This window comes from Saccoglossus kowalevskii, chromosome 2, assembly GCF_978046115.1.
Source record: "Saccoglossus kowalevskii chromosome 2, keSacKowa6.1, whole genome shotgun sequence".
Classification (NCBI taxonomy): Eukaryota; Metazoa; Hemichordata; class Enteropneusta; family Harrimaniidae; genus Saccoglossus; species Saccoglossus kowalevskii.
In genome coordinates, this window is record NC_140642.1 from 15103646 (window position 1) to 15131421 (window position 27776).

The following is a 27776-nucleotide window of genomic DNA, read 5'->3' on the forward strand; positions in this document are numbered from 1 at the left end:
GGGTTTGAACTAATACTTAACTAGATTACTAACGGGGGACTTCTTCCAGTCTGTGTAACGGGGAGCCTCCGGCAGTCTGCTAGCAACCTCCATGTATGAAGAATAGTTCGTCTTTTACCTCTCAATAGTTCCGAAAGTTCTAAGGATACTCTCGACTCCTTCTAAGACACACCACTGTTTAAGATATGCAATGAATCATAAACAAACGGATCCACTCTCCCTTTATTTGTGGAAATGGAATGAGTGAGTTGAATGGATTCCGCTGCTCACCCGCCCTTCCACCGGCATTGCTCAAGACAACACACATAACTTGCCGGCATCCCTCTGATCATAGCCTTACCATTATTCTGTCTGGGGTGGCGGACGCGACCTCTCGGTGAACACAAGAATAGTTTAGATTTCGATCACGGTAGAAGTGTAAACACACCGTCCTATTCTCATGTTAATGCGGAAAACGAGTGGAAATCATTTGTCATAATAAAAACCTCATTTGTGGACTGTGTTGCTGTGAAAGACTACGCTATGCCGTATTAGAACGTGCCTTGCCTGATGACCCATCACTAACCACTTATCACCAAGCCGTGATGCGACACTTGAGTACTTTATCAAGCATGGCTTTTAACGACAGTGGTTTATTTCCAGCTTACATCGTTCTCTCACTATCACCATTTAATATCTACTACTACCCCCTCCACCCTCCTACTCTATAAATCGTCGCTTTACTCACGCCCACAGCATGTACGCGTGTACAAAATCCAACAGGTAGTTGTTAAGATGTACATAATCTCAATTATACAGTATTGACAATACATTACAGAATTAGTCGATGTGACTTATAATCATACTAACAGTAAACACTGCTAACGAGAAGGGGTGGTCGGATTTGTATTTTCAATGAAGGATTGAAGTCAAAAGGTGAATAATAAAGTATTGCATTGTTCCACGTTCTGTAGCGGTTGAAAACTAAATCTGTGTCCCATTCAACTGGTTGGTTAAATCTGCCTGAAAATGTTCACGCCGGTGGCTGATATTTCAATATACGACGAGTAAAAATGTAAACAAATTATGGGAAATCTAGTCCCATAATCAATGCCTCATGATGAAAGTATACAGATGTCGAGTACAGCGTGCGGATCGATACAATGCTTTTCATTTGTGATGACGTAGTGGGATAGGGCGCGCTCTGATTGGTCACCGCTAGCACCTCTGTTTCATGAGAGGGGCTTACTGTAAATCTAATACTATTATATACGTCGTCCAGTCTGAGAGCGAGCACGAGCGTGTGAAGGTGATCAATCACAATCAGTTTCGCATTTACACGACGTAAGCTTGCCTTTAACAAGGTTAAGCCTTGTTTTAGCTTCAGCTTACCTTCTCAATTAACCATTCAGCTGTGTCGTAGCGTTGTAGTGGAGTTTAGTCCGAGTTAGTACTCGGTTAGAGTCTACACGCGGGGTCGGTCTCTACTGCGGGTATATATATATATATATATATATGTATATGCTATAATACCGGCAGTTGCACTGTACTCCGTTTTCCATGTATGTTGGCAGACCCTCTGGTCGATTATGTATACTAACTTTGGTCATTTCCTTGTAATGACAGATTGGAAGTAGTAGCAGTACTCTATTACTTTGGAACGATTGGTACGCAATCACAGCCAGTACAACAGATTACTAACCAGAGACATAGAGCACCACACCTGTGAGCAAACGGTGAGTACGTTACAAATATTCCACGCTATCAAAACGTTGAAACGTTATATGCAGTCAGTGAGTTGTATGTTTACTTCGACATCGACCTGTGTTAGAGTCGAACATGTATCCCCAATAAGCAGAGCACGCATGCCGAGGAATAATGCAAACGAGAAAACATATTCACCATTATTTAGGTAGTGACCGCGCTGCATTAGTGGTCTTCATACCTAGGGAGTGTGTCGTTAATTCCCGTATAGCGAGGGAATGTCACGACTTACGGGCATTTGACGGAATGGTGTGTCGTAAAAATTAATCATGTTTATTGTGTTTAAAATGTTGTTTTAAATAAGGTGCGAAAACGCATTAACGTTTTCGAATCTTCCAACTCTTACAATCGGCCGGGCTTTTCAAGAGATATGCTATATTCACCACCATATAATCGAAGCCACGAATCGGTCGTTTTTGACGCGGTTCCCGACTGAACGAAAAAATATTTTTAATGGCAGTATAAGGATAGTAATTATCTTGGAATCAAGGAAAGGATCCAATAATCAGCATTTGTTTCTCCCATTGTTTTGTGATGAGTTTCGGACTCGCTAGTTAATGCAAAACAATTCACACCTTGATGACAACACACCAGTCGACCAATAAACAAGCCTTGTTTATTATACAGCAAATTACGAAGGCGGAGACCGTCACTCAAGTAGGGTGCCCACCCGTCAAATTTAGTCCTCGAAAGCCGACAATGGTGCGAATAAAGACCCTGCATCTTCGTGTCAAAATGCATGGCTGGGGTAACATAGGTTACCGCGCCACGAATTTTTAGAATGATTAAATCAGCTTGACCCGCTTTGTCATATTGGATAGGGCCGGCCTGTAATCTGGTGCTTGTGCCGAGCAAGTGCTAGTGTACTAAATAAGGGTTTACTCTTAGTTGACTCCGGCAATATGCATGCACTCGCTAGTTTCATGTCTCCTGATTAGATTCTTCTTCGGAAAATGCGATACAGCAGAGGCATGAGATAGAAAACAGGTAGCATTGGACACACCCACTTTTATGATGACTTTTAAAACATATTGGTGGTGTTTGCACATAGTTCCACCTCAAAGTAGTTTACATTATCACAAGGTCACCCAACTAGTGAAATATCATTAGATGGAAAGACCAGGAAGTTTGAAGAGTAATTTGCCACCCTCCCTGTGCTGTGTTTTTACCTTCTAAATGCAATTACCCTAACTTACAATCTAATCAGACGTCACTCAATGGTGCCGTTTGGTCTATGCCTTTCTTCTTTAGTACTTGATATAGCACCGGTCTTTATTCCAGTACATCGTGTGTTATTGTCTTTACTGCTACAGACAATCATTCATTCACAGCAGTAAAGAAAAAGGATTATCGTAACCGCCTTGTATTACAAAATAACGCCGATACGATTGACTTTCATTGCAAAGAGAAAGAAAAAGACAAACACAAATGAACGATCAGAAATTTTGTTAGTCAGACAAGTAGCTGTCGTAAAACGGAGAGAAAAAAAACAAAACAGTAAAGAGTTTACGTAACGCGGATTCTGTCAAAAAAGTCAACGAACTTGATAAAACGCTTAGAAACCATCCGTTGCTAAGTTTCACTAAGTCGATTTATAAGCGCGATACGTTTGTAAGGTTTCCTCACCACCAGTCACGTGTTGTTTTGTACTAATACTTTACCGTGCTAAGTTGAAAACTAACCGACACGATATGGGTTGCTTTTCAAGGTGTTTCCATATATACAACATAATACGTACCCCAGCTCGAATTGAGTGAAATGTCTTTGTCCGTATTTCAAGAATAGAAAAATTCGCTGCGTTTGGGCGGGATAAAACACTGCCTATTAGACACACTATTGTTGTGCATATTGTATTGTGACCACACATGAAAAGTGCATGTATGGGCATAGTGTACACCATACAGTATCATCGGCAATTCACTACCTTGTACTAAACTTAAAAACAAATCGCATAAATGACACTAGTCATTATGATTGGTCGACGACTAAAGTAAAAACAGCTCACCATTAACACATTTCAACGAATTTTTTAAATTACCTTCTTGAATTCGTTAATTTGACAATCCCGTAGGTGTTTGATTATCATGGCATGTAAACACATAGTAAGTTCGTAACGAATAACAGGTGAAAGAAACACCACTATCGGCGAAATGTATCAGGTATAGCTCACGGTTTCCAGTGCTCTCTATGAGTTGCACGCCCAAGATGTTCAACGGTCATACGAATTAAGACTAAAAACATATAATAATATAACAATAAAATAACTAATTCCGCCTTGAAACTGCAACGGTCAATCGATATAGCAAGAATAAGCCATACTATCATCGAGTCTGCAACCTGGCATTTCTTCCAAGATGGCGGCTGTCTTGGACGCCACATAGGAGTCAAGTTTTCACAACCTCGACGCTACAACAGAACCTTTTGCGACTTGTCCTTTCAATTGCAACTACTCTTTTAAACTAGGGTTGTAAATACATTTACACAGGGTTATTAATGCCAGTATATTCTCGATAAGGATGGATCGACCATGACATTTAATAGTAATTCCAAGCTTAAGCACAACTGTTTACGTTGTCATGATCGGCCGACTGAACTGGTCATTTGAAAATATCATCTTGACTAACACTGACAATTTCAAGTTCTCTCACTTTTAAAATAGTTTCATGATAAAAACAAGATAACTATTCTATGTCGACGAATACTTTCACATTGAGTGAATGAACATTGAGATATTTATCTCAAGTTAATTCCAAAAATGTATGGTTATTGTTGTTAATTATTCACTGTAATCGACACACCGACCGTCCATATTGAAATGTGCATATTTAATGTTCGATTGGTATCTCCTTTGCGATGTGCCCCTAAGAAATGGTCGCTATGATAGGCAATCATTGGTTTTGAGACCAAGATTTGTCAGCGTACCGTGAGAAGAGTGAATTAGAAGGTTGGTGACTGTAAAAGACGACCGCTGTGATTAATTTGTGCAAATCATTAAACATTCAATGTGGATTCTGGCAAAAAAGAAATTGAGTAAAATTAATGAGTGATGAGTGCACATGCGGGGGCAAATGTTGAGTCAACAAATACACGAAGAAACAGTGTTATAATTATTTGTTTAGAAAATACTGGATTTATGGCGGCCGTTAACTATTCCATGGAGCGTAAGGTGTAGTACGGCCACTTCTTAAGATGTGCAGTATAGTTAAAGCATGGCGAAACAAAAAACTCATTAGCTGAAGAGCATTGTTCATTTTGCTGATCGCCTCCAGCCCCTTAGACGTGGAAAATTAAAATGTCTACGTTCCTATTTTGGCTTCAAGTTGTCCAGCCATGCCGAACTGCTGCTGCGTGTCAGCTTTATTTATCAGTACGGCGAATCGAAATCGTGACGAAAACATACTGAATCACACTGATATGCGGTTGAGTATATTGGATATCGATTTGGAAAGACATTACTTTGCTGTATTTATGTTCCCGTGTTTCTGTCGTCAGTTCCGAGCAACTACTTTGAATTTCGTAGATGTACTCGGCGATGTATTGTTTTGATTTGGATAAACCTACCCGAACAACTGAATGTCCGCCATAACAAACTAAACACTCCGGTGGAACGAAAGGGCAAATTCCACGTACAGTATGTACGAATTGTAGAAGCCCCTACTATAATATTATCCCGCCTCCTATTCCTCCACAGTCCCAAGCGGAAACGAGCGTTATCCACATAATGTAATTATTGATTAACGTATCTTATAATTATCAACTGAAAAAAATAATAAATCACAGCTTTTCGTGGCGTAACACAGCTATCGGGAGTCCGACGTAGTGATTTTCGACCTGCTTTTAATATTCGAGTCCGCTACGCGATAAACGAGCCTTCCCCGCAATATGTTTTTACATAGACTCCAAGAAACAAACAACTGACTGCTATGAATTTTGTAGTCTATTTTGTCTGTCGCATGCACAGTGTAGCAATTGATGTCACGATTTACCCAACGCAAATTTAGGGTAAAGAACATGTATGACTGAAATAGACGAGACGGGAATATGGATATGTTTGTGTACACCACGGCATACTAGTACCCAGTTCCACTCACCCCCAAGCCACCAATAAATACGGTATCGTTTTCAACAAAGCGTCAGGAAACCTCAATATTTTGATCAATTAAATCAGTTCGAAATTCCCAACTAGCCAATTATCTAATTTTTCGGGCGTAGTACATCAGTGTTTTTCTTTCTTCCCGGCCACTGCCGCTCTGCTAGGCGGATTTGTATCTCCCTTGTTAGCGGTTAGCGATGCAAATCCCAATAGATTCAGGTCACTGTTCCAAATAATAATTTTGTAAATTTAATTATCTAAATGTTTGTAGATATAATTTTATGAAAATTGGTATAAATCGTAAACCATAGGGTCTAAATTGATTATTGAATTGATTATTAAGGTACACATTAATATAATAAAAATAGACATCAGCGGAGACTGGATACATTTCCGGTTACCTGTTTAATGTCACCTCCCCCAAATTTCCGGTGTTTTGATATATTTTCAAAACTCTACATTGGCCAGGATTTATCTTGCTAAAATGTATTATTCGCCAAAGTAATTTATTTTAGGACTGGGCACATGCATGTTAATGAGTTTGTTGTATAGTTACTGATTACCGCGTACACGCTGCTCCATTGTTGATTGTGACGGGAGCAGGGCAAATCAAAGACTGAGAAAATACTGGCAAATGAACACCAAGTAAATTAAAAATATAGAACAAATTAAGTGGTGTGCCACTCCATTCTCATGTAATAAATTACATTGATATGAGCAAGCGATGCAATGAAAGGGGCGAGGGAACACATTGAATACTGCTGTGTCGATTTAAGCCTACCTAGTTTGCGACCGTTTTAATTCCCTTGGGTTTCAAACCAGCATCTGTCGCCCCCCAACTTTCAATCACCCACTAAATAATTTAAAAAAAACTTCTTTCCACAAGTAAATCAGAACCATATTTCGCTGAGATTCTTCTTTCTGAACTTCTTGATAATTTTTATCGGTACTTGATCGGAAATACTATTACTATGCCGTGCACTCATCCGATCTCTTGTCACACACATACATACACGCACACGCACGTCGGGTTGCAAAAATATGTATACCACATGAAGAAGATTGAGACATAATTTGGCAAATGCACTGCAGTGTAAAAAAGATTAGCACGACCATTCCGCTTTAAAATCATGTTGGTAATAGCGATATTTGAAAATTAAAGCCATTTCAATCAGCTGAAGTGCACTTAATAACATTCCAATTTGCCCCTTTATTAGATCACACTAGATGGTTTCTCTCATCCACTGTTCTAACCTCCTTACTCTGTGTTTTACCGCGGGCAAAGGAAACACTATTCCATAATGTTATTTGCAACCATTTTCCACCATTCTCCCCCAATGATAATGGTGTCTATATGATGTCTTCAAGGTTGAACTATGTGTGTAGATCACCGCATGCTGGCCTAGGTCGCGTAATGTTCCTCTTATTAATTAGCCTAAATTCATCCTATCTTTAAAAGTTACCTACAGAATCGATTAGGTGATTGATTTTCAGATCAATTATGTTATTATTAGATGTAGCGGTGATCGCAGATTAGTCATTTTTTTTCGACTGTCCGCCTCGCATTAAACATGTCAACGAAACTCGAGTCTGACTGGGCATTCATTGGACTCCTATGACGGTATACACTATACCTTTCAGGCCTAGACACAATGTTCGCCTTATCAAATTGCGTTTTGCCAACATACCGTAAACTTGTAGCGCCCAACTTTACGCTTAAAAGAGCGAGGTACGGAGAGGTCTTTTATTTACTTCTTGTCAAGTAGCCAATAAAACTCGCATCAATCATGATCACTTGTAAGTGAGTTGCTACCGTGGAGGACGGGACCCGTGTCATATGTTTATATGCTTAACACTTGTGTTATTTTACTAGATACTGTATTAATATACACGAAGCGTATTGAAAGCATGATCAATTTCAATGTCATACTTTACACATACACAAAAAAAAAACTTTAATTTAAATATGTCAAACAAATTGCTTTGTCAAGTATGCATTTTCTGTAATACGTACGCTTTGTGCGTATGTTTTTCTTTCTTCCACTCTCGCCGCGGGCGTGCTATAAAGCGTATACGCTGTACTTCGAGTCCGATGGGTTGGCGGTTATTTATTGTTTAGCTAAATATTTTGACCAAACCCCACTGTTCGTCGCCTGTCTTCAATATGTGCAGTGTATCGCGCCGCAAACGATGTCATCGACAACATATTGTGAATTAAAACGCTGTGAAATATAATGAAACTACAAAATGCAATAAAAATGAAATAACACATTTTGAAATTAGTGATGAGAGGGTGGGAGTGAGATTTATGATTAATTTGTTAATGTCCCAATTAAGTATTTGATTAATTACTTCACATAAATGATCACTGAGTATTTGTTTCTCTGGGGATAAACCCATCACACACCAATTACCACGTGCTGATAGTTAAAGCTATTCACTGTTACAGTAAAAGAATTTTTATTAGCAAATGATTCTGAGGTAATTACTGACAGTTTTCGTATAGCAAGAGGAGGTTTGCGTGAAATCCGTAGTGCCTTTGCCCGGATTAAGCATCGCGATGTTTAATACAGCTGGGGTCACAATGTATTACCATACCTAAGTATATAGAGTTGATTTTTGTTGTACACTTCATTCATGTTAATTTGACAGACAACAAGCTTAGATTTGTGTAATAACGATACCAGCCTAATGGGACACGGTGTTCTCTGACGATGGATCGATTGTACCAAGTCATGTGTGTCTCATGGGCTAAAAGTGGGCATCCTGTTTCCATGGATATTTAAATTAACTGGCAAGTGTAATGAAGCCCAGTGTACTCATGAGTTGTGTATACCGTGGGTACCGTATTTTCATATTACTGTCCGTTGTTCTGACTTTACTATTCCACGCCACTACAGACCTGCAAGTGCTATATCATATTAGGTATAAACACTGCCACAGCTGCTCTAGCCCTCTTTTATTTCCATCCTGTCCGAAAATAGCGACTATTGCCACAAAAGTGTGTTTCAAATCCAGGTTATGATTTAACTCGGTAAGCCCGTTTTTTTAATTAATAATTAATATGAACGTTCAATATGTGGAGTGAATAATAATTTCTGATCGTGAGAAATATCGCAAAACATTTTTTGTTGGAAGGCGTCATCAGTCATGTTTGATTCGACTACACACAGTTATTTGCTTTGGAAATGTACTCATTGTCCCTGATTGTATTTACGGACGGATCATGGTTGATCCGTGTGCGTAATATTCCTCGCTCGTGCGACCTGTTTGTTGTTGAGCAGCTTGAATTTGTAATGATACTCAGGCGCTTTCCCAGGTTGCACCAGTGACAACAGCATCCCTGTTTACTGAATACATGTTTATATGAGACAGGGGCTGTCCACCCCACTCCTTTGAACCCCAATATTTGTGAGTAGGTGCCGTTTTAATTTTTCTCAACCAGATTTCAGAGGCTAACAAATGCTGGACATTGTCCTCAACTTTAGACTGTACCTACTTATTCAAAACCACGGTAGGTAGTCTTTTTAATACCGGTGGAGGTTCATTATACCCTGTCTTATTGTCCCCTATCAATCTGAAAGGTGCACCCTATTTGTCGTTAGATTCTATGTAGTGATTGACGAATGGAGTGAATGGCAAATTGGACTCTATGCAAACCCATGTATAGAGCTCTACGTGAGTAATTACGAGACATTCCCTAGTTAACCGGCCAAACGACATTATTGTCAATGGAACTGCTATCTCGAGACCTGAAAACATATACCTGTTACTTTGAAATCATGCCTGCGTTTCCCTGCTAAACCAAATCCCTGTCAATAAGCAAAAAAATGATGGAAGATGTTTTTCTACTCTGGGGATCTGTTGGTTATTTTTATCCTGGGAATGGATTAATATGCAGTGTTAAACTATACCCGTCTCTTTAACAACAAGCTGGATTTCTCATAATCTCCAACCTGGTCGAAAATAATTGAGAATAGTATTGGAAAACAAAAATACTGGTATCATAGTGTTACAAAAAGAAAACAATGGCGGACGGCGAAGTTAAACTTACATCCTCGAGCATTTTTTATGTAAACGAAAAGATCATAGATGAATGAAATACTACACAGGTGTTGCCCGACGTGTCTTGTCAATTCTTGGTTACAATCGATCATCTTCTGCCCTCACAATCTTTAAGTTATTCCACGCACGTGACTATTTTTTCTCTCTCTTGATTAAATAACAATGTAAAATTGTCGTTTCTTTAGAAATTTACAATAAAGACAATTCCTTGAAAAAAATAAACACGTTGGCTTTATTAATTAACTATCCTGGTAGCCAGGATAAAACTCTATGTATTGTCTTTTCAATAGACATTGTTGTGATCAACAAACAGTCCGCCAGTTTCATATAACAGCGGGCCCCGCGAACACGTATCGATATCACAAGACAATTCAAGACAGCACTAGTTGGTTTCTAATGAATATACAGAGGCACCCGCATCCATTTCAAAAACGTGTTTCTTTAACGAATCTCAAGTGAAAAAAAAAACAGTTTAATAGAAATAATAAAAATCACGCCCGTAGTGTTTGTGTCACAGAAGGTATATGGTCAAAAACAGCAATTTTAACTTTTCGTGATTCGTGACAGTTACTCATACTCCTAAGGCAGATATCGCGTGCGGTTTGATAACCATACAGTTGCGGCATACTCCAAAATCCGGGAATGAGTTGGTAGCCGGTGTCGGCGAATATCGTGAAATTACACAATACATTGAATTATCTGTCTTTTATTTATGGGGACGCGCACTTCCACAAAATGCATGACTGAGCGTTGGTCGGACCGCACGGTGCTACTTAAATTGTGCGGTTCCGGATGGAAGGGTGTTTGTTTTCAATCACAAACACACACACATACTAATATAAAAGCTCTTTTTCTTATTTATACAATAACTCAACTTAATATTTTATATATTGAGGCAAAAGAAACATATGTTGACCTGTGGTTTACTGTATCTAAATCTTGTCAAATGAAACTTTCAATAAACGAGCGTAGTTGGGTTCGTGAAGAAAAGTAACGGATATTTTAGACTTTTTAATTTCTTGATCATACGATTAAAGAATTTAGTTTGTGGTGTTTCTCTGCTAAAATAAATTATGTCAACTGTCACGTGATCAACCCAATAAACAAGGAGATGTGATGTTCATACTATTCCATACACACTGGGGCGATTTTGCTTTAAAAATATATTTAGGAAAGTAGTTTCGTTGCCGCTCTTCAGATATGTTAATAATCTCCATTATTTTAATAATAAATTAGGCCGTTGTCTTATCATGCCCCTGGTTTAAATTTTGTTTATCACACATAAATTGTAGAATGATCAGTTTAAATTTTTCCTACGATTTTTGTAACATTTTTTTTGTGTGGTCATCGTCGGTAATATATATTTATACAGAAAGTTGCATGATTGTAGGCTAAATTTAAATATTGTATTCATGTCGTGTGACCTGTGACCCCGGGTGACGTTTTGGAGAGGCACGCCGCTCATAGTGACCGTATTTACAAAATCCATGTTGTGCAAGTGTGCGATGTTTATTTCTGGGTAGTGAAGAACAATTGTTGTATCTGTGTATATGTTAATTATACGATAATAAATATTGTTGGCATCGATGTGAATATTGTAAGCGACGGTCTTGATCTCGGTTGAAGTGTGGTGCATATTTTATATAAATATGCTATGTTTCAGCCCTTTTCACCTGGTGGCCAATACCTCGTAGTATTGTCGTGTGACTATATCGGCGAATACATAAAAAATCCTTGTTGATTTCCAAGGGTTCAAATTTCTTGGCAAGATTAGTCAAATTGGAACAATCCGTGTTCTGAGTATTGTATCGGGTCACGAATTGGCCGTGACTCTTGGATCAGAATGCATCGGTCTGAAGCCTAATGCTTTGTTTATGTAATTATGTAAAAGAAAATATTGATATGGATTGTTGTTAACGGTGTTTGGGATAAATACGTCAGTTCTGCGATTTCTCCCACACTGTAAGTCATCTATACTGCCCCATTGCGCCGATCATGTGCTGGTTATATCGCAACAAAAACATGAAACGAAGTATCCACTGCTAAATTGAACAGCGGGTTTTCCTAATTCAATACAATTTACTACGGTATTTTGCAATAAGTATGATTTTCAATAGCCAGATGGGTGTTGATGAAAGCCTCTATTATAATGGTGTCAGACGTGAAATACACACACATCCGGTGTAAGGCGACAGTGACAAGGGAAACGGTATGATTCAGGGTATGGGGATAAGCTTCGTGATCCGTTGTGGCCATTTACAGTACCGTACATGTTATGTTTTATCGTGTCCCAACGATCGGTGATTTGGAATATATCTCTCTCAGCTAGCCTGCTATATCGCTATATTATTGCAATTTTGCATGTTAATGTTTGTATATCGGCATATAATGAAATGTACTTTCATATAAATATTTAATCAATCGAGTTAGATCACGGCAATTAGAAACCCTATTTCGGCAAACTTAAGTCCCTGTGTAGAAGCATTTAATACAACTCTCCTGCCTGTAGATCCAAGATTCTGCTAATACCGGCATATTTAAATCGTACACCTTAGGAGTTTAAGGTCTATGTTTGAATCAATAAAAAGGGTTGGAGACGAGCTTGATGCGTACACTTAATTGACACATATGTGTGTACAAAAACATAACATTTTTTTCTACCGATATTGTTCTCTTTGTAGCAGACGGAGGGGCATTTCTAATAAACTGGCTACTGCTCGTGCAAACAGCTGTTTTCGATTTGGGTTCATTGTTAGGCGGCCATTCAATAAACAACCACACATGTATAGTAGAAATAATTGTCTTCGATCCAATCTGTTGTGTAAAAACAAATGAAAAAAATCATACTGCCCTGAAAATGGCAACGAGGAAATTAAAAAATTTAAAGAATTTGTTATTTATGCTATCGATACAAAAGTGTGATATAAGTTTGACTGAAAAGTAAAATGTACATAATCCAGTAAAGTGAGATTACACCTTTACACCGCCAACTGGATGTCGACTTTCGGCCCAACTCTATTGTGAACGTTAACGATCAAGGAAAAGCCGCGGATCGGAAAACTATACCACAATATCCATGGAACAATGTTATCATGGCTATCTGAAAAATGTGACCTTTATCGTTATAAGAGTTAGACCAGTGTTTGAAAGTACCCGGCACAAATCGTATCCCCATCCCACTCCTCTGAACCCCGCCGCACTACTTGAAATAGTAGGGTGACATCGGATATGTACAAATCGGACCATTTTGTTAAAAAAAAGGGGATCGTGAGTGGGAACAAATTGGAATAACTCAAAGGCAACTGGAACTAATGGTTGGTTGTGCCATCGCGGTGCATCCAACGTTATATTATGAGGATGGTAATTTTGGGTAAAATTGACACAGTAGGTTATAACACATGCCTTGTGTTATACGTAACATTTATAACCGGTAAGTACACCTTGTATAGTAGAGAGATTCACTCCGGTATATGTAGTAGTCAGTAGTCAAGAAAGATCGAAGTTTTGACATCAATTATACGCATAGATCATAGTTAAAAGGACGGAGCTTATAGTGGGGATTTACGTCTAAACCGTATTGAACGAAATATCGAAGAACGACCGCGTTATAGTTGTAATTTCAAAATGTCAACTGAATAAGTTTATGAGCACATGATTGAGGTATCCCACTATGATGCCCCGGGTGGATATTCGGGAACACTAACTTACAATTAATATGGGGGTAGAACAAACTGTCATGTGACTTTATGTGCCTGTAAAAGTCCTTCCCCTTAATTCTCCAGACCGGAATTTTTATTTTTGAAATACTTCATTATATTCTAACGTTTGAATACATTATTTAGATGATATTGTTGTGAAAGTGGGTTCTCGTTTAAAGGGTCGACCATTATAATTTGGAAAAGGGGGGATATAATTTACACAGCCACCCGCAACACATGATGTATGTTCTTAAAAAGAACAATGTAATTTCAACGAAATCTCTTCTAAAAAAAATAACAAAAAACAAAAAATACCAGCAAGTATCAATGTGCGGTGTTTGTCCTGGAGGGATTTGACCATAGGTCCATTTATGTTAAAATCGGTCCCAAGTGCGTTACCCTTTGCGATTACTATAATCAAATTGACTGGAAAATATGTTATTCTGCTCCATGAGGAAACAACTCCCTCCGCATCTTGGCTAGGGTCTAGGTTTCAGAGCACATTTTGCCCCGTGTGGATTTTCGGCTTCTTAAAGTAAATCTTACAATATTTGCGACGTCTTCATTCGTCGGTTGCCATGGCGGGTGTCATGATGTGGAAAGGTCGGTCTCGAGGAGAAGTGATTCTTTGTAATGCTTGTAATTGGTTGTATGACATCAGGTGATAATTTGCATGAAATTACAGTCTGTGTCTAACATCATGCATAATTCGATCGATCCAATCTAACAAGAATCTGTAACTTTTACTGTGGACGTAACATGTGTACGGTACATGGGAGGGGGCAGATACCGAGAACAATCGACTCGACATTCGACAATCTGAGTCATAGAACCACTACGAAAGGGACACAGGACTGCAGAACCACATTTCAATTTACAAAATTAAGTCATAGGCACTTTATTTTTCGCACCTTTGAATCCAGTGTAAGTGGTCGAAAGCGATCTGCCGTGTGAGTGTCCAACGCTTTCTCTTGAAGAATGTTTTAACCCAGCAAAACACGGGAAGGCTTTTAAGAGACGCAACAGTCAAAGAGCCCGTCTCCTTTCACACGCAAAAATGCTAGTCAAATACGACTCGATCTAATGCCTTTCTTTGTGCTCGGTGTTCTTTTTAAGTGAAATTTGGCTCATTGAGCTGCATGGGTCGGTCGCCATTGTTGGCGCATCGGTAGCATGGGGGTCAGTACTCCGCCATAGAAACAACGCAAACACACTATTTACTTTTAATTTGCCGATATCATTTATACATGTATACAGATTACAGCATGTAGCGCGGATGAGAATTGTCTCATCGGCGGAAAACGCACATAAAAGAATTTTTTAAATGCGTCAAATTATTACATTAAGTATTATCGTAACTATGTGATCGTACCAATAACAATATTGATTGAATGCGCACGATGGAAGTGCCATTCCCATCAAATTACATAGATACTAAGAAGAAAGAAAGAAAAATAAAAAATGTTGAATCAAGAAATGAACATCAACGGCGCGGTATGAAATTGAACAAATCACATGCAAGTCCCCGGCGGATTGGTTTTCTTAAGAAAAACACACTTTCATTATTGATATGGTTTGGTAATTAATTTGAAGAATAATGAGAACTAATGAAATTCACTATGATTCAGCCAGGCGATGTGATTTCATAGTTAGAACGAGAATGCACAGCACACTGAAATAAACGAGCGTGAAAGGGGAGCAAATGTCCTCATTGCCATAGGGAAATCACGATTTGCGTAGAAAAGCGTTATGTTTTAGCAAATTAAAAATGGTAAAGTGCACTGTATTGTTTACATGTCATTTATGACGTCAGATCGCAAAACTAATCCTTATTTACATTTTGATGACCTGTAGTTGTCAGGGAAGTAAAGCATGGTGTAAAAATACTATTACCTTTTTTTCTGGATTTCCATTCACACTTCCTGGGTGTAAAGTATTTCGGGATGCATCTGTACGGATGCCGTGCGACCGGAAGAGAAGCACATATACACTATGCAAAAAGGATGAGGCAAAAGAGCGCACAAATTGTCAGTTTCCGGTGTATACGCTTGTCACTCCGGCTTTGGGCCACCCAAAATTGACGCGTCAAATAATTGTTAATGTGTGTAATTAATACAACATAACACTCGTAATAATGTGTCTAAAATTTCCTGTAAACAATCAGGGGGTTGCTATCAGTCAATAGTATACCCTAGGAAGGACAACATTTAGTAATTCGAACCTAGCGCCATGAAAAGACACTGGTAATGCATACTTTGAAAAATGAACAACTTCCTTTAGTGTACTGGTACGGCTAGCGTGTCACTTTCCTACATGTTGTGATGGTATTAAAAGTCACCAACTTTAGTCGTCTTGAAATTCAAACATACAGAACACTTATTGGTATCGGTTCCGCCTCTACTCCACCCGCCCCAATCGTTAACGTGCCGTATATCTCACTGATAGGCGCACAATAACGCGTGTCCAGTAGAATACATTTATGCATTTTCTGCCAATTGTGATTTGTAGGCGTGCATAATATTCATGGTTGCTTTCCAAAGCAAGGTCACACCACCACGTCACATGTGTGTGTTTTCGTTTACATTTCCTTGCTGCTAGTCGCTGACTATATACGGAGAAAATAAACATTTTCGGAGCAGAAAAAATAATCGGTAACTAATAATTCGTTACAAAATTTTGTTTATAGCCATTTTATTTATTAATTTTTAAAACACTTAGGTGAAAAACAGTATATGCCCATTTCTACAACCCGCCTTCTTACTTATGAAGCTCGTTTTAAACGACTTATGATTGTCATGAACTCGCTCGTGTTGGGGTGGTTACTGTTCGAAAAGAGGTGACACAAAGTCCCCAAAGTCATATTGAAAGAAGATAACACAAAACGAAAGTGTAATTGTCTGATGAATATCTTTGGTCGCAATCCACTTGCTTGCCCGTGCACGGGAAATAATGCGTACAGAGAACATTGAGAGGGCTTGACACAATAGTGCGCATTGTCCAGTATGCTGACCACTGATTGGCTGCGAACTTTGACATGTGATGTAAAGTGACAGTTTCATGTGCGTGGTGTAGTTCGTTTGGGCTCTCATAATCATACCGGCTGCAACCACTGTAGTGAAGCACTACGCCGCAGGTGGCTCTATACTCCGTCTGATACCATTTCTCTTCGTCATCAGCTACCACTACATATGTGTTAGGCATTCACGGCGTCTCACACGCTACGCGATCAGTTGCTATCCACCATTATACTGGCACTTGTTTAATTCTTGCTGGATATCGCTACAATAAGGTACAATATTTATCCTAACGCTTTATTCATATTTACCGACAGTGGGGAGCGTGGCTGTGATTGATCGGTTAGCAACAATCCCAACAGTTTCTCACCTTCCGGTTTCCTTTTTCTTTCAGATAGTAACACGTTAAGTGTGCGCAGCATCCCGACCATATATCTCATTTGCTTCTGTTACTTGCTTCACTCAAGACGTGTGCTTTCATTGTCTCCGGAGTCGTTTCCAGTATTTCTGTATATCCTAAGTGGATCGATCGTCCACCCATTCACATCAAATCCTCGTATTGTATAGCGATAGTAACGGTATCGTCATGATGTCCTATCCGCTGCCCCACATGAAGCCTGGTGCGCCATACAGCGTCAACGGGATCAGCTTAGCGTCGCCGAACGCCGTGGAGCTCAATCAGCACCCAGCCATGTACCCAGGTACCATCATTCACGGTAGAGCACCACTTCCTTTGCATTATTTCTGTATGTACAACCGTTCAACTGATTCTCTGCGCGTCTGATATAGTGTATACACGAGAGAGATTCGAAAACAGACCATTTCGGTGATGCTATTAGATCATTACATTATAAATTCTATGTCCTCTAAAATTGTCACTGCATGTGTATATTTCGTAACAGCCTATTATACTATACACTACCGTAAACCGGCAGTCAATGACGCGCAGAGAAGATGCTATCTGATTCGGCATAACTCTTAATCCGTCACGATTTTACTCTCATCATGATTATCTACCAGATTAAAACTCCTCCTTTTAGCCATTTATTTCAACTCGAAAACTAAAACAGTCGCATGCCGCAAGTTTGTGCTCACTCTAAGCCGATTGATTGGTTATTATTTCGAGGGTTTAAAGGGTGAGATTGATGAGATGGCTTCTCGTCCGAAAACTACCGCTCTTTAGTAACCAAAAAAAAAGGGCATTTCAAAAACAATAGTATTGTAGTTGTTACAAACGTTTCTGGGATGTCCCAAATTACGCGTTATTGTTGAGATATAAGCCTAGCAACGCCTTCTCTATTGCCTCTGTATTTCATGAACGAATGCTTTCGAACAAAACGACATTGCCGATTATTTGGGCTTCTTTCCAACTCTCTCATGGGCAAATGGTTTCACCGCGCGATAAAACAGTCCCTTTTTGTACAATCAACTAGTTTACCCGTGGCGATAACATTAGGAAATCATTGCCTCTATCAGGCTGACAATTCTACAAAAAGGCACCCACTGAACTCCTATTCGTGCTATTCAACCTCTTTTACAAACTCATTGAAATTGTCACTAAATGGAAATAGTCGCCTATGGCATTGGCCAACATACATGGTAACTCCTACGTTTCAAACCATTTGAAGGTAAAAAGAAATGGCACTGGATGCCGATGGTGGTTTAGTCAACGAATCCTTGTTCAATTTTGTTGTGTAAAAGCTGAAGGGTGTAAGTGTAAGCAGCTTTAATTTATGTTTGGCATGTTGGATCATAGTATGGCGAAGCAGGCATGACAGATTAGCTTGTTTTAATTGACTGAGTATGGTCAAAATTTCGAAAATGTGTATGTTACTAACACTTTGGCAATGCACTAGGACGAAAGACGTACGGAAGTGATGCAGTTGATATGGAGGGGTTTACATAGCGCGGACGCAATTGTGAGAAGGGCAGCATATTTTACCTTGTTTCCTTTACATGTGGCGTCCCAAACAGTTGTGTGGTTTCCGTGTTCGTCGTCCCACGTGGCTTGCCACCAAGCGGAAGCGTAAATCAACGGGTAAAATTGCGTGGCACACAATGGAAAGTTAAATCACTAAAAAAGTACTGAACAATGGATGTAAACAAACCTTGTCAATTACATTTCTTTCATACAAGACGCCGTTGCGCTCGATCCTCCATGTACGCCGTATTACTCAACCTGCTTTTCACAACTTTTTAGTGAGTGGATTTGTAAATCGCCATCTAATCTAATAAGTATCCAAATAGTATACTTTGCTTAGTTAGCTGCCTGGCAGGCCAACCAACTAGAAAAAAGCTGAAGCTCACCGATGAAAGTCTCTATCTGTTTGACTTAAGCCTATTTGGTGGGATAAGCGTGCTTTAAACTTTTTAAGAAGCATGGACACCTATATGCCGTTTCCCCAGCAAGCTGAGATTATATGATTGTATCGCACACTCACTATATCTCTCCCCTCGCTATTCTCCCTGCAAGCTGTTTATTATATTAATAATAACAGTTTACTATAAATAATCGTTACATACAAGAGTAAGCGTAGCTAATTCTCACAAGACGAACACTTACGATGATCAAGCCTACTTTCCGAACAGGCTTAGTTTAAACGTGTTCCTATGACAACGGACTCGTTCCCTGTTCACATTAAAACAAATACTCGCATTCTTTCAATTTTTTACTGTATCTTGCAAAACAAATTTAAGAGCGGAAATGCCCACAATCGAGATTAACTCGGACTATATAAAATCTCGAATTGGCCACTTTAATTGGTGTAACTTACCGTCGTCTTGCAAGCCTTTAATCTGACCACCGCGATAACTGGTCTCCATGGTTGGCCCTTACCGTAATAGCAACGACTCAAAATCAGCGTTGTGCCCGGGGCAAAATAAGTTCTACTAGGAAAGCATGACTGAATATCGAATATCGTTTGAAAGCTAAAAAAACTTAGCTAGCACAAATTTAGAATAGGCATAAATCTCTTTATTTGTTTAATATTGCAAAAAAATCAAATAGCATGTTATCGTGGCGCAATAATGTCTTGATCGCAAGTGAATTACGGGGTGACCCTTATGACCCGACGTTACTTTAACTCGTTCAATAACTGATGTTACAAAGCAATTTCATTGGAGTAGTTAGGTTACACGCAGTCGATTTCTACGTGGGACACTAAAAGTAACGTCCCGCGGGAAATAATGAAAATGTGTTCGCCTATTTGCAATCAGTGCACTCCCCGGAGAGGGCCTTTCCACTTTTCACCTAGTATCATTATCGTTATTTATTTATTTTGTCATAAAATGACCACTTAAAGTGAAATTTGTGTTTTACCCTTGATTATATTACATTGATATGGGCGAGCAACAGGTTTCCTGCTGTAGTGCAACCAAGTGGTGTGGTCTCATAAAGATGGGGTACAACACGCCCACTGAAATTTAGTGTTCGTTGTATACACAGTGCCTAGAATATTTTACCACAAAAAATAAATACCAGCTTTGTTCGAGATGTTTGGATTAAAACAAGCTGCTTTGTTGTTTTAAAATTAGACATTTGCAACCAGTCATTTTAACGTCAGAGTGTATAATAATAACTTGATTTTCTAATCCACCATGGATTGATGTCATTTTGACAGCAAGATTTCAATAATTCACTACACTTTTCTCTGTATCTCCCTGCTTGGGGGTATTAATAGAATCAGTGACTCTGAAAAGGGTGGTTTAATATTGAAAATTGAATTTCTGTACAGCGAAAAAATGAAAGTAAATCTCAAAATATGGCAATACCATATAACTAGCTGTACTAAACATTTTGGTCTATATCTATCTTTTTTTTGGCTTACAGGCAACCCAAGAAAACAACGGCGTGAACGAACAACATTCACTAGAGCTCAGTTAGATATTTTAGAATCGTTGTTTGGCAAAACACGCTATCCGGACATATTTATGAGAGAAGAAGTCGCATTGAAAATTAATTTACCCGAGTCTCGAGTTCAGGTGAGTGTTCATGCGATTATATGTTCAGCTTCTATGTGGTCCATTCATCATTTTATTTTATTTATTCTGACTGACTTGCTGTCTGCTTTATTTTGTGCCTAATCTGTTTTGATCTCTGCCATACGCCATCATTCCCGCACGTGAGAATTCGGCTTCACTCGTGCTACAACTGTTTGCACGTGCGGGTTGGTGTCGGGGGAAAAATAACATTTCGCGAAATATGAAAGTTTTATTTTAATATTCATATTGGAGCGTAATATTGTTGCTACGATGCGTGTCAACAGAGGATTGTGTGGTTGCACATTGGCGTCAGCTGCACCAATGTTGCTGATGGATGTTGAATACAATTTGAATGCTAACTAGAATGCTGGGGTCAATATCGAGACATGACAATTGATCAAAACGGGGAATTTTTTACTGTTTTTAACTATTTATTTTAATTTAAAATCTGTTGAGAGAATTTTCCATAAGTCAGAAAGCAATACGTGAGAGGATTTGTAGTGCTTTTTCTATTCTTCAATTAAAAAGATTAGGGGATTTCATGTGCTGCATTGGTGACACGTTGTGGCATCTGGGTTTTAATCCCCACAAACCGTTGCACGGGCTGAATGGACACGGATTCTAATCCCATGTTTTCGTGCGAGTATAGTTGCTAAAGGTTGCTGTGTATATTCTTTTGCGTATGGATATCACATTTATCAAAATAGGGCCACAATGAAACAACACAATATTTTCCTTTTATCGAAATAATTAATTGAGTTTTTTTTGCTCAAATATAAACCTCGATGGTGCCCATACGGCCTGCAGATTTTCCTCCCGACTTTGGTGGGAAGACAATTAGAATTACTGATTTCTTTCGACAGATTGTGATTTCTAAACAGCTGCGGCTATTTTTATTCTTTTTCAATAGTTTGAGGCAACGAATATATATGAGACACGACAAAGTTGACTGTTAATTTCGTTGGCGATAATTATTCCCTAACATGTTTCTTTCCATAGAACGCTTGCCTAAATTATTCGTTAGTTAACAAAAATGAAACAGTCTAAAAATCTGAAAAATACTCCTTATAATAGCTCAATTGTGTATAGATTAGTGATTTTTTTAGAATAAAACTAATTTTGCAACAATTTAAAATTAGCAGCGTTTGATATACATTTATGTTATAAGCATGTTTCTGCGTACCGAGATTCGTGGGTTTACCGTGTTTAACGAGAGTATTATTTGTATTATACTCCCCTCCAGGGTCCGTATTAACACTATATAACACATAATTCACATAAAGCTAAGATTTAAGTTGGTTTTTCTACTACTTTATTATTTTGATCCAATTTTTCGGATAATAAACGGAATCCCTTTCTAAGCATTGTTTGAGAAGATATCTCGCCTCGCTGCACTAAGATGTGACAACCCAAACACTCAATTGTTGTTTACAAATCGTGTTGTATTTTAATACTGTTATAGTCACATCTGCCTTTACATGTATTTGGATTTTCTTTATCACTGCCACAGCGTGATATTCAAGTCTCCATCATGGGATCAAATACTCCTAGTTTTTGTTTAAACTAAAATTAAACTTTTAAATTTTTTTTTTTCAATCATGTTCACAGTTCGGACAGACAGTTTCTGTCTCAATTTGCACACTTAATTGTAACGTTACATATTTATAAATGCCCACAACAGGGTGGTTTCATATTCCAGAAAATCGTTTTGTTCATAGTTATGTTTTCATTATAATAGTAATTTTAATTGTTAATAACGTGATTGAGGCGAGTGGTGGACATTAGACGGGGTGCTGCGGACGAAGCGACAAACATGAGTTCCGAGTAAAAACGAACAATGATACACATGTTACCAGCACAGTTGTGAATGGGTTACCTGGGAAACGGGTGTGTTCTTTGCTCGAATCTGAGCATCCGTGCAGTATGCACACAGAGCATGACAAACAGTTATCGCAAGACGTGAACATGAAGTTTGATTTATTAAAATCAACTTCATTTTGCGAAGCAGCCGCGAGCTGTCAATCCATTTTCTATCTCAATACATTTACATGTTGAGCGATGATCTTGAAAAGATTTTGTGCTATTTCAAGAACACAGTGCGTAGGGCTAGTCGTAACATGTTTTAGAAGAAATAAAAATGCAGCTTGCAAGCTACAGGGCTTAGTAATTTCGGCTTATATCATTTTACATACCTGTAGGATTCAATCAGAGAGGAGATTTTGAAAAGAAACGTTGAGCATTCCCACGCCACAGTAGCATTTCCAGGTACAACGTGGCTAACATGAATGTGTTCAATGTACTGACAATTTCTCGCTGATTTCAGAATAATGCATAACGTTAAAAAATACAAAAACTGATAATTCATCATTTTTTCTTGCCTTATTCACAATTAACCTGTGCCCATGTGCAATCAAGGCCTAGATTACGCCCACATCCATGACGACTATAGTTAAACTAATACGCAACAACGAATTAGACATTAATTGTGGTCGAAGGTAGTAATTTCATGACGAATGAAAACGAGAGATTTGTGTGAAGATTTGCTTCTAGTACCATATATAGTGGTTAATCCCACCAATATGCTCTGAGGATAAAACACGGTTCTAGTAACCATTGATGAAAGAAAGTAACCAATTATACATTTTACCGGGTGCCAAGTTTTGCCTTTTTGGCAAAAAACATATTGTCATACCATCCGCAAGTAATTGATGAATCATATAATTCGTGTTACTATATCATTATGGTATCGTTTTTATTTTATAATGACGAGGGACTCCCATAATCCTAGCACCCTCGTTTAACACTATTGCAATTATTGGGTTTATTGAAAGTGTCTGTTGATTGTAAAGAGTGAGTATACATGGATTCTATTCAGATCACCCAAAATCAAAGACAGCGGGCACTCAAAATATTGCAAGACACTTTCATTTACAAAACAAGTCGGCAATGTTTGTGATAAAACGTATAAAGAGCAATTGTTGCGCGATCTTCAAATGCCCACGGCCTAGTACCGTAGTTCACAACACTACAATCATTCATTTGAATGCCAGTTATCTGCATGCATGTCTGGACATACACTGTCTTCTCTTTCCTTTGAACACGCTCCTTCTAAGTACTCCAAACAATTTTAAGTTTATCGCTTAGTATTTATATTCAAGTTTCTTGGCCTCCGCGGACGTGAATTGTTTATAAATCAATTTATTAACATTGTGATACAGTCATATTCATTCACCAAATCGTACGGGTCAAAAACAATCATAGACCACTATTGGATTTATAAACTTGGCATGGTCATTTCTGTCCTCAAAAAGTTTACAAGTAATTTCAAGAAAATACATTCTTTTAGGGAAGGCGTGATTCCGTATGGTAGTTTATCTAGTCTTTTCCTAATCTGCATCTCATTGAAATTCGACATTATTTATAATTATTTAAGCAAACAGAGATTAATTTGATATAAATGCCATCCTTTATCACTCGATAAGGTGTGGTAAAAGAGTGACTGTGAGCCTTTTGTCCTGAACCTGTAATTCAGCACGATATTTACTTTAACATAAACATGCGCGAGGTGTTAATTAGTTGGGTAATTAGACTTATTTTTCTTTACTTGCTGCTGTCTAGAAACACATCATTAAAACAAATAACGAAAACACAGAAAACTGCATTACAAATTAGTGTTCGATCAAAACCTTTTGATATTCCCAGCTTTTTAAACTTCTATTGACAACCAAAACGTTTACCGAAAAGACCCGAGGCGTTCAGAGGGAGGTCCAAATCGTTGTTTAAATCCTCTACCGGGAAAACAAAAGAGTTTTCCACAGAATACAATTACCAGGGAATGTGGCTTCCCGACGGCTTGCAGCAAACACGTTGACACAATATATCAGACAGTTTTATTTGCGTATACAAGCATGTAGAGGATTCGTTGAGTCTCTTCCATGCGCTGATGATAACTGGTAATAATATGACAAACCGTCAACAGAGCCGAGATTATGTGGAAACCGTATCTAATTACATCGGCTGTAAATTTGTGAATTTCTGATGTGATGATTGATGTTGTTGATAGCGGGAATGGCTTTGTAATTTAGGTTAGGATTACGACGTATAAGAACTCTAAAAAATCTAATTCTGTAGTTCAGTGCCGTAAACCTCGGTGGAGGCTCTGCTTTTTACCGCCATAGCCGGAGGCAGTGGACACCTGTGGCCGTGCCAACTGTCTACATTGTAATCCATTTCATTTAATGACTATTTTCTGAGTTGTTTATGGTTTAGTACTTTTTCACGACTGCTAAGTCATTTATGACACTAAAGTGGTGTTAAACATTGTAATATCATTATTAAATAGTGAGTCTGTATTTTTTGAACATGTTACGTTATGGTGAATGGTAGTAGGAGCTTTGCCAACTTGACACAGCGTCGCTAGGATGAGGGTTAAGCCGCGTGTTTGTCTTGCTCTCATATTTAGAACACGTGCAAAGTGATAGTTTTACCACTGTTGTTGTTATGTAAAATGTAGATTAACATCGAAAGATAAGATATCACAAGCTTACTAACACAATGAATATACGTGTTAATGTTCCAGCAAATGTTTTCTTTTCTTGTAAAATGACAAGGTGTAGTAGGGTTACAGACTGAGGTGTGAAAGCTAAATGGTATTTACATAATCACGATGTTTCTTTATTCATAATGCGTTTCTGTGTCCCTTTCTACGTGGCATTGACTTGGTAATTGACTGACACAATGTGACTAACGTGGTGTTTGTTTCATTTTATTTCACAGGTGTGGTTTAAAAACAGGAGAGCAAAATGTCGCCAACAGGAGCAACAGAAACAGAACGGTGGCCAAAATGTCAACAAAAGCAGACCAACACACAAGAAAGGCTCCCCACCTCCCAGGGATACCCCACCCACTACCACTACTAGCATGTCTGCAATGAGTACTATGAGTTCAATGACAGCGCCGTACAAATCACCGGTGGTATCAAACGGCAACGGTATTTGGAGCCCGGCATCAATCCCGCCCCCAGTCAACGACCATTTGTCGTCCAGCAGCAGCTGTATGCAACGTTCAACGTACCCCATGACCAACGCACAGTCGCCGGGCTATTCGCAGAATTACCAACCGTCATCCTATTTCGGCAATATCGATTGCTCATCATACTTGCCACCAATGCAGTTACCCGGCACAACACTAAATCAAATGAGCTCCAGCAGTATGGCTGGTTCACATATGAGTTCAGCACCGTCACAATTACAACCTTCCCACCATATGAACCCGGCGACACCAACGGGTAGCATGGGCTCCAGCATGGGCATGCACAGTTCACTCTCCGCCGATAGCTGCTTAGAAAGCAAAGATCATGGCTCGTCGTGGAAATTTCAAGTATTGTAGCCGAATAGCAGAGCATGTTATCGGACTAATTTTTTTTAAAAAAAAGACATTTCATCATAAATTTGCACTTGGCAATCAACCACTTGTAGCTGACTGATTTGTCTAAGATGGATCACGTTGAACCCTTTTTATGAATGACCAGGTGTTGCATGCAATATCATTAACTCAGTTGCTTGTATTAAATACTTTGTACATCTGCCGAGGCATCCACCTTTTCCTTTCAGTTTCCTCTTTTGTATAAATGAACGAGATACACATGTTACAGAACAACCTGATTTAATAGATGACATTTCAATGTGATAAGATTCTGGTGAATAATTTCTATTAATGTAGAAACATTTTTTTCTAAAACGAAATGTTATTTTGACTGATTTCCGTGGTCATAACTTATGTTTCCCAAATACACACACTTGTGTTCCCCTTCTTTCCGGTGTCTCGTAACTGTGGCTGCAATATTAACATATTTATGTAGAGAAACACGTTTGCAAAAAAAATATTTTGTATGAATTACTTAGTTAGTTTTCTTTCGCTCGCTCGCTGTTATAAATTTAGTTGTTATGGTAACGGTATTCATAATGACTTTAGCATTATGGGTAAAAGTGTGCGACTATTGCATCTTCGTTTGACATTTTTTGTGGAGCAAGCACACCACAATTCCGATGCTGTTTGAGTTATTTTGACCGCTGTACAACATTTTGCGATATAATTTGACGAAATTTTCGGGGAAATGTCCAATGTATTTCCAATCACATGGAATTGACATTCACAGTACTATTTTATGTACACCCTCCACAGTTCGTTCAATTCAGCTATTGTACAAAATTTATATTCTAAACGCTAAATAACTATTACAATTTCGCCTCTGCGTGTGGTGCCTCTTCACGGTGGACACGCACGTGACTAACATTTGGCTCCGCTGCAATGACGCTGTAGCGCATCATTTAGCTCATGTAAATACGACAACACGTAGACTTGGATACAGCATGTTACAAGACTGCTTTAAATTACGGATATTATGAGAGGGGCATTGGTGTCGATACTTCACATATTACTGAGTCATCTGACTTTTTACCTAGAGAAGAGAATTGTGAGTTTACTGATTATAGTGACAATAGGTAACTTTCAGGCGCCCATCATTTGAACATTGTCAGTATTGATCCCAGTAAAATGATGTAAAGCGTGGTGGCAGGTTAATATTTTCTCACTGACTGGCCATGTTTTATTAATGTTGTATACATGTAGTATTTAACCATTGACTTTTACCATATTTGTTTGAATCCATGCGCTTTTTAATCTTCGATTTTATTTTCGTTCCCATCGATTCTCCTTCTTTTTAAGAAAAAAAAAAAACAATTTAGAAATCTTTTAAAGCTCAAGAAAATTTTGTGAACCATGGACGAAATAACGGATTAAAATATATTTAAAGTAAACAATGTATTGGATGGTGATGATGTGTGTTTAAATGTATGAGTATGTGTGATGTGTGCTTTTAGATAAGGGGACCCGTAGTACTGGGTCTGAGGCACTGTTCCACACATACAATGCAACGTGTTTGAAGAAAGTTGACATTTCTCATACGGATAACATTTCAGATACCTTTTCAAGTAGTGTACCCTAGTGATGCAAATAACAGATGAAAACATGTCGAAAACTGAAGTTTTGAATTAGCCATTAGCTACTATTTTGTTCCTTTGCGATATTCACCTCTAGTAATTTTTTTCACATTCCCCTTTTCTATTTATTTCGACCTTCCATATCTAGCACTACAAAGGCGTTCGAGCATTAACAAACTTC

At 38.5% G+C, this 27776-nt stretch overlaps 1 protein-coding gene across 1 annotated transcript; it reads left to right on the forward strand.

Moving 5' to 3' along the window:
* Positions 1-1607: 1607 nt before the first annotated feature.
* Positions 1608-26320, forward strand: otx (orthodenticle; the record flags this gene model as incomplete). Its single annotated transcript, NM_001164888.1, is given in 4 exon segments — positions 1608-1715; positions 17008-17359; positions 20443-20594; positions 25371-26320. Coding segments are annotated over 3 exon segments (924 nt in total). The 3' UTR covers positions 25983-26320.
* Positions 26321-27776: the final 1456 nt, after the last annotated feature.